At 34.9% G+C, this 9,062-nt stretch overlaps 1 protein-coding gene and 1 gene segment (V, D, J or C); both read left to right on the forward strand.

Moving 5' to 3' along the window:
- The window catches only part of LOC107159025 (immunoglobulin lambda-1 light chain-like), a 738,922-nt gene that overhangs the window by 222,592 nt on the left and 507,268 nt on the right, over positions 1-9,062 (forward strand). Inside the window, exon 3 of one of the 39 annotated variants that reach the window (XM_048785811.1) lies at positions 8,862-8,869. The exons of the other annotated variants lie outside the window; for them this stretch is intronic. Within the exon in view, the coding sequence (XP_048641768.1) occupies positions 8,862-8,869 (8 nt within the window). The remainder of the gene's footprint in view (positions 1-8,861; positions 8,870-9,062) is intronic. 39 annotated transcript variants of the gene reach the window in all.
- The window catches only part of LOC107159024, a 587,419-nt gene that overhangs the window by 76,716 nt on the left and 501,641 nt on the right, over positions 1-9,062 (forward strand).

The raw sequence follows: 9,062 nt of genomic DNA on the forward strand, positions 1-9,062 counted from the left end.
GGTCCGCTCATGTGGGAGTCCTCACCAATGTTGCTGCCTGCCTTCCTTACCACAGCCATCATGCTGGGCTCTTCTCCCCACAGCTGGACTAGTTCTGATACCACCAGTTATCAGTGCCAAGTTCTGCTCCCTCACGTGTTGATGTATAACAACAGAGAAGCAAGCTGAGGCAAGCATATAAAGAAGGGTTTATTTAAAGAGAGGCAATACAGACTTCTCCCAGGAGGGAAAAGGGGATCATTGCTGGAATCTTGGTATGCCAAGAAGTGAGACTGTTCTGCCTCTTTTATACATCTTAGATTTTCTTTGTTCTCCTCTCTTCCCTCTTCTCTCTCTCCTTCCTGTGTAGTGACTAGGCCCAGTAGATGCTCTAGTGAGATGGCCAAAAGGTGAGAAGCAGATGGGCTGGAAGGGTCAAGGTAGAGTGATCCAGACAGGAAGGGGGCCTGCATTAATTAACAACTTTTACAACTCCCTGTAGGGCGGATCAATTCCTAGGACAGGTTACCTTAGCACAAGTTTGAGCAGGACAGGTTATCTTGATAAGAGTGGAGGAAGGGCTATGAAGGCATTAACATTTCAATTCTTCAGGGGAAGTCTCTAACATTCTGGACCTAAACCAGCCTCTTTTTTCTCAGTTTGACCCAATTTACCTACCTACATTGACTGCCTGTCTTTAATTCTGGCTTTAGTTCTGCTGACTGTTCTGGAAGGAGGAGATGAAGCTGATGCTGGTGGGGATGGGCTGCAGTACTCTGGCAAAGCCACATTTGTCAATGTCATCACAGTGAGTGCCTGGGGTGAGCACCTGCCCTGGAGCTAGGGCCAGTTTAGGCCACCTCTTCTGGATGCAGGGGCATCAGCAGGACAGGCTGTCCTGTCCCAAGGGTATGGAGATGGATTTTCTTAGATTTATTTCCTAGCCATCCCCTTACAGGAAGAGGAAACCCAAATTTACCACCCATACGGGACGTGGATGAGGGGATCCATCTTCTAGGTCCACATTTCCACCACATTATTTGTCCACAGAGATGTCTACATCCTCAGGAGGGCCTGGAAGTCCTTGCTTTCAGCAAGTGATTGAGGTCCATGCAGGTGGGAGGACACCAGCATCATTCAGGGGCTTTGTAATTTCTGTTATAGAAATCGGTTCTTAATGTGGAATGTATGCATAATTGAAGTTTATTCATCCATAAAGAATGTAATTGCATCATTTTTAGAAACATGGCAGGAACTGGAGAACATTATGTTAAACAAAATAAGCCACACTCCAAAAGTTGAGAGGCATTAAGTTTTCTTTAAAGTATGGAAGCTAGAGAAAGCAACCAACCAAACAAACAAACAAACAAAAAACCTCATTAAAATAGAAAGAAGGCCAGCAGGATACAGAAAGAGAATCAGAGGAGGTGGAAGATAATGGGAATGAAATTGATCAAAGTATGTGCATGTACAAACATAAAACAATGAAACCAACTACTTTGTGTAATTATTGTGCACTTAAAAAGAAAGAGAAAATAAATAAATAAATGAAATGAAAAAAAAAATAAATGTGTTCTTTACAGTAACAGTATTCTGCAATAACTAGCCTCCATGCAATAACTAGCACAAAACACACTAAGACAGAATCCCAAGGCAACAAGAAAATACAGAAATCCTTGCACAAAATTGATGTGAAAAATAGTTATAGGTACTGAATTATGAACCTTTTACCCCTGAAATCTTTTATTATTCATGCAGCCTAATACAAGTAATGAAGATACAGTAGAAGCCACATAAATTTAAAAACTACAAATAATATATTTGGCACCAATCTTCATATACTATGAAGATAATACTTTCTTAATATTAGCTTGATAAAACATGTCTTTTTTTGCTTATTTATTTAAATTTGATAATTATGGCATAAAAATGTTTACTTTAAGCAACTTTATTGAAAGCAGCATCAATCATTCCCTGCAATTTCAAGATAACAAAAAATTTATAATTTGAACGATGATCTTTCTATTTCTTCAAATATGAGTTGAGCTTGTAAGGGATTTTCCAATTATTTATTTTTTGTTCTTGTTATTTATACATGATTATATTTTGATAGTCATGTATAACTAATAAGATATAGTTGGTATATTTTGCTATATTATACATATATATTTGATGTTATACATATACATATTATACATATATAGAATATAACATCCTATTCTTCCAATTTTTATGACTTGGAATTAATTTGGTTATATATTCATATGTGTTTATAGGAAAGTAATGTCCAATTCATTCTATCTTCCCTTCATTCCCCTTTGTGAACAATTATTTCAAAATATAACTTTTGTTATACTTACAGATAGATTTTTTTAAAAAATTGATTTTTATGTATAACATTAGGATTCATTTGACATAATTATGAAAGCATGGAATATAATTCACTCTAATTTAATCCTCATTATTTCCCCTTTCCCTCCTCTCCTCCCTCCCCTGTGGCTTCTTTCTGTTCTACTGACTTTTTGCTATGAACTTTTAGTTTTTTAAAATAGTGAGTTGTGGATATGTAATTCTTTTGAAATATTTCTTCTAAAATGATTTAATTATCAAACAAATAAAACAACTAAAATCTAGCATTTGTTGCAACATTTTTATCTTTATTTCAGATAACATTTGCAAACAAAAAATGCATATTTTAAAGAGTACAATATGGTGTTTGGGTGTATAAATACCTTGTGAAATAATTGACACAATTGAGCTAATTAAAACATATACATATTTGCCTGCTGTGTGTGGGGGGGGGACCAAAGATGTTGAGAAATTTAAGTTCTACTCTCTCAACAAATATAATATCACTAATTGTAGTGAACTTGCTGGAGAAGAGCTCTCCAGATATTATTTAACTTGCTTGAATGAAACTTGGCAACCTTCAACCAACAGCTCCCCCCACCTTTTTTTTAACCAATTCTAAATCCTGGCTACTATCATTGTACTGTATTCTTTTATGTGTTTAACTGGTTTAGATTTCACATCTAAGGGAGATCATTTCCTTCCCCTCTTATTTCACTTAGCATAATGTCTTTTTGGTTCATAAATGCTCTTCTAAATGATAGAATTTCCATCTTTTTAAAGATTATATACTGTTCTAGAAATAATATGTCTGCTTTGTTTAGCACACAAACATATATATGAATATATACATATATGTATAAAATCTGCCAAGAAATTTGAGAATCATTTTCTCCACAAATGTTATTTTTAACAGAGTACCCTTTCAGTATAACTTGGATAACGGTTTAAGAGCAAACCTTTGGGATGCTGTGATATAGATAAGGCATCAAGTTAAACCTGCTGTTTATGGTTAAAACAAGAAAATGCATTTGTACAAAACTGTGGGCCAAAGTGGACATGATCCAGTACTTGCAAGTCTGGAAATCTAAAGAATTCAGTAGCCATGTATAATTAAAAAATGCCTCCCCACAGCTACAAATTTCTCTGAGAATAGATGTATCTAGAAAGAGAAAATTCTCAACTCAAAAAATCAAATGATTCAATCTCTGCTTCTTGATTTACTTTCCTTCTCTACACCCTTCTACCATGATGTTCTGCCTCACTTCAGGCACAGAGATTTGGAGTTAGCCATCTATGGAGTGAGACCCCTGAAACCAGAAAAATTTATACAATTTTATTTATTTCAGGTGTATAAGCACTGGGGAAATCCCAGGAGGTAGTTTGATTCTAACTCATTATCCTCTCTGCCATATCTTTTCCAAGTTCCTGAGTTGAAGATACCATGTACTTTCTAAACACCAGACCCTGAGTATGTAAGTTAAAAATTAGGATTGATGTTAAAATCTAGGCTGAAAAACGAAGAGGATTTGATATGGGCAAAAGACAGTAAAAACAATCTTGCTAAGTTCCTTGGCTGGCCTCAAACTTGCCATCCTCCAGCTTCAGTCTTCTGAATAGGTGGGATTACAGGCAATTCCCATCATGCTCAGCAAATAATTAGTTATTTTCAAATGCTCTCATCACAAAGAAATGATGAGTATTTGAGGGAGTGACATGTTAATCAACATGGTTTGATCACTCCCAATGTATATGTGTGGTAGATGCAATTCTAACATTATGTATCACGTGCTGTCAACAAAGATTAATGTACAATTGTAAGTAATAAATACTGCATAAAATTCAAATTTCAATGTCTATAAAAAAATTTTATTGGAACACAGCCTGTCCCCAAAATTAAGTGACGCAAAGACAAAGAAATTCTGTGACTAAAATAACCCAGAAGAAACTGAATGTCAATAATTTTTTTAGAGTGAAATAACAATGAAGAAAAGAAAATGAAAAAGAATGGAAAGTAAATCATTGTCTAGATATATAATGGTCAAAAACTAATTTATCTAAAGGGTTTACAAAAGGACATCTACTTAAAGGGAAGCTATAGGTTTCAGTAAAGTGGTAGCAGTAGTATCCGAAGAAAGGCCATATGAGGAGAAACAATAATGGGGTAAAGGGATCACAATCAGAAAGACTAGGTACAAGGGAGGCAATTCGAGAGAATTGAAGAATGGGGGAAGTCCAGATATAGCAAATGCAGAAAACAGGTGGCAAATACATGAGCATTGCACAGAAATTTCAGAGGGAAACTGTTAAATTGGAAAAGATTTGCTGAATCTTGATGCTCATAAAAATTTATATAACTAATTTCATATCAAAAGGAGTGACAGAAATACATGAATTCCAGTTCCCTAAAGATACTTCAGGAAAAGAAAGAAGTAAGAACTGAGTGATCCCACTGCAAAACACAGAAGTTCTCAGTCTCAGAGGGACTAATTTTCTGGGTAATGTACTTCTCCTAAACTGAAGGAAAACTTATCAAGAAAGATGAGAAAAACTATGAAAGGGGGATTAATGATCAGAATGAGAGAAACTTTGAAGTGGATGGACTTAAATCAGGAGAGAATAAGCAGACATTGGTAGCTCACTTCAACAATGAGATGTAAAGGAGAAGAAACACAGTGAAGGGTTGGCCCTGACAAGAAACAGAAGGTCAAAGAGAAGGAAATATTTCAAAAAAAATTAAGCAAGAGATGGTAAGAGATCTGAAAGAAATGCCAAAAGCCAAAGGTAATAACCACAGGAAATCTGACAGGTGCCAGAAAGCAAAAACTCTAAGTAAACATAGAAAGCAAAGAACAAAACTGCAAAACTATTTTTTAAAAGATGGATATTTGAGTTACACTTATGGAACCTTTATTTTATACTTCCTTAATAAAATTTTGAGAACAAAGTCTATCCATTCATTATGTGTCGCAATCCTGGATAAACTATTCGAATATTTTTTAAACTCCCTGTATAGAAAAAAAAATCATTAAGGATGAAAAATCCATACTTGACTATTTACTGTGCACATATAATGAAATCATAGATAAAAGTGTAGTGCAGTGGAACAACAAAAAGAAGATACTTGTACTGTACATATAGTGGCAACCCTTCCTTCTCAGAAAATCTTAAGCTTCTCCAGAGACCCTCACCATAATTGTTCTTAGACTATCAGGAAGAATTTCTACAAAAGAGTTTAAATGTTATTAGGCTTCCTAACAACAGGAGTTGCTCTTTATTGCAATAACTAAATTTGGCCGTGGGTCCAGAGGAGATTAACACCCCAGATTCTGAGCAAAAATAGTAAATCCTTACTATTTTTTCAGGATACTTATAGGCTATGTAGAGTCAGAAATTTTCTAGTCTAAAATGATACGTGATTGTTTGTAAGAGTTTTCAGGCAAGAAGCATGATTACAAAAGCAGAGTGCAATCAGAGAGACAGGCCTTGGGCCTGGATCCTTCACAGGAGTATTTACACTTCAAAGGAAAAGTAGTTAGATCATAGGGAAGGTACTTTACAATCCAAAAGGTAAGAGTGAATGGTACTAATTAGTTTTTCTTGGAAACAAGTGTGTGTGGGGGGTGGGGAGGGGAATTGTCCCTTTCCCAAGCACTATTTTTTGTAGTGTCCTTGGTTTACTTTTGTGTTCAGGCCTGGATTAAATTACCCACTACATTAAAAAAAAATCCTACTTTTGTATAGACTTCTGCAAATTGTGAGCCTCTGAGTCCCTCCTCTACCTACACACCCAATATAAAGTTCCAAAAATTTTTAGACTTGGGTTCAGAGGGATGAATTTCTTTAGATGAAATCTCCTCTCTGGACTGGCTACAGCCAATAATCCTGCTTCCTGATAATTTCTTCATGTCCAGCCTTGTCTGCCCTACATCATACAAGGGTGCTGGTTTAGAAATGTGGTGTGTGTGTGTGTGTGTGTGTGTGTGTGTGTGTGAAATGTAGCATTTTGTACTTTCATTATAAAAAAAAAGAAACTTTTGTTTCATTAAATGATTTCCTTCTTGTGGTTGTCAGGAAACAAAAGACCAAAATAGTATTGTTATCTGTATTATTATTTTTTTTAAGTGTTACAAAAAGTCTAAAGAAAATAAAGTGCCTCACATTCCTTCATGGTCATCTAGTCAGGAGTCTTGTAAGATCAGCTCCTCCTTCAGAGTACTTTCAGTTGTTACAATTTTCAATGTCAAACCAAAGTATTCTGAGATTTAAAATTATGTGTGATCTGAATACCAATTGACAGACAAAATAAGGGTTTTTTTCCTTTTTGGATAGGTGGATGTATTGTACTTTTTTCCTCCTGAAGATAATAGTATACCTAGCAATCTTTTTCACAAATATGAATTTTTGTAAATTCCATTCTGAAAAAAAAGTTTTTAAATGACCCAAATTTAATCAGACTTGTTTATAGCATACCAGATAACTTGCATAATCCATCTCTGTTAGCTTTAATAATGTTCCTCCTTTTTCCCACATATGTTCTTTCTATGTTACCATAGAGCTGACAAGCATTTTTTGTCTAGTCTTGATTATTATCATAGTAGATATTTAAAAGAAAGTGAAAAATTAGCATCATTGTGCATATGAATACTGAACTATGTTTTAGTTTAGGCTTACAATTTCTCAGAAAGTACAGATAATTTTATAGTTGAAACAATTTGCTTATAATGCCTACATCTAATCACTTAAATAAATCATTAATTGCTCAGTACCAGATGTGGCAAATCTCAAGTGACAGTAGACTCTCAGCTCATCAACTCCTTCCCTCTTTCATACTTTCATGGCTTCACATTCAAGGTTAGGAGGAAGCTCAGCTGACACTTTCATGGTGACCTCTCCATCAGCTTGTCTCACTTGGAATGATTTTCAGTTTATTTACAATGCAATAGACAGTTGTTTTGTATTCAGCTAGTTTTGGTTTAATGTATCAATGCTCTGTTACACATGCTGTTGTTTTGATTTATTTAAAGTATATCCTGTGCCATTTGATTTTAATTTTGTTTGGTTGGTTGAATAAATTTGTGACACTCAAACACTTGAGGTGACAGTCAAATATGAGACCAACATTTGATCCAGCTTCATCTGGAATGTTAAACTTGGATATTTTATATGTTTATCAAAGGGCTTTTATGGGGAAGAAAGTGAATCTATGTATGAAATAATAGATGTGTGATCCTAATGAGTAATGTTAGCTCTGAACAAACTTTTGAAAACTTAGTTCACAAAATATTGGATCAACTGAAAAGAAGCAGGACTTTTGAAATCTGGATGCCTTGGTTCTCAGTATTTTCATTCTTTATTGAATGTATTTCTTATTAAAGAATGTAGTTGTTAAGACATTCATTTCTGACTGTATTATGTAATTTTTAGAATGGGTAGATTGGAGTGTCCTAGGTATGTTACCATAGAGCTGACATGCATTTTTTGTCTGGTCTTGATTATTATCATAGTAGATATTTCATGCTATATATGTTCAATAACTAGCATATTGCTTATGAGAAATATGTACAAAAATTTATTACTGCCATTGTTACAAGTTTATAACTTTTTATCTTCTTTGCTATGTATATTACATTCAAAAAGAATTTTTCATGATTGAGAAAAAGATACCAAATGCAAAAGCACAATTTTGATATGTGAAAATTGCCAATTATTTCACAGTAGTTTAATATATTGTGTGTATGGTCTTCCTTGAGCTTTGAGTTAACTTTTAGGGCTTTTATGGAGAAGAAAGTGAATCTATGTATGTGTGATCCTAATGAGTAATGTTAGCTCTGAACAAACTTTTGAAAACTTAGTTCACAAAATATTGGTACATTATTAGACATTTTGGGGTTTAGATAGGATTTTACATAGCTTGTAATTCTTTGTTTCTTTGCTGTTTCTATTAGCAAATAGCATTATTTTAATAAATTTTATAACACCAAACTATAAAGAAACAAAGACAGGAAAATAAGGGGTATAGGAGGAGGAATGAGGGTAAATACTTTGTAATTTATTAAGTTCTACTTCAAGAAAATCTACCTCTACTTAGTGTGTTTTCCTATGTTTTATTTTATAGAATGGATTTAAAAAGCAACTGTTAGCAAGTAAATATTATTTAATATAAAAATATAACATTAAATACTATCATTAAATTTATTTAATAAAGTAAACATAAATCTATGCAGTTCTATACAATAGAGACTACTATCCCTGTGGGATGTGGTGAGCCGCTTCTGCCATTTATGCAAATTATGGTCGCCATTACAAGATGGCGCTGGCTCCGCTGTGGTCTGTGACAAACAACTCCTTATTTGGGAGAGTTGGCGCATGACTTTTCATCACCCTATGAGAAAGCTCCACGTGGCTGCTTTGCATTGGGGCTTGAGATGCTTTATTAAGGCTGGAATGAAGAACTATCAAGGGCCTGAAATAAACTACTGAAAGAAGATTCCTGAGTGTTGCGTCTTCCTTGCGGGCAAGAAGTCGCGACAAGTGGTGCTCAGACCCGGGAACCAGAACTTTCAGCAGTCAGGGGGGTGCACCGTAGTCCCAGGTAAGTGGGATCCGCGATCAAAGCGGGAAATAGTCCCAAGTAAGTGGGATCCGCGACCAAAGCGGGGCAGCAGCTGCATTGTGTACTTTCGTTTTTACTTTCGCTTTTGTTTTCTGTGTTTCTTTTGTTGTGTCATTTT

Source organism: Marmota marmota, unplaced genomic scaffold (genome assembly GCF_001458135.2).
Source record: "Marmota marmota marmota unplaced genomic scaffold, marMar, whole genome shotgun sequence".
In the NCBI taxonomy this organism is placed as follows: Eukaryota; Metazoa; Chordata; class Mammalia; order Rodentia; family Sciuridae; genus Marmota; species Marmota marmota.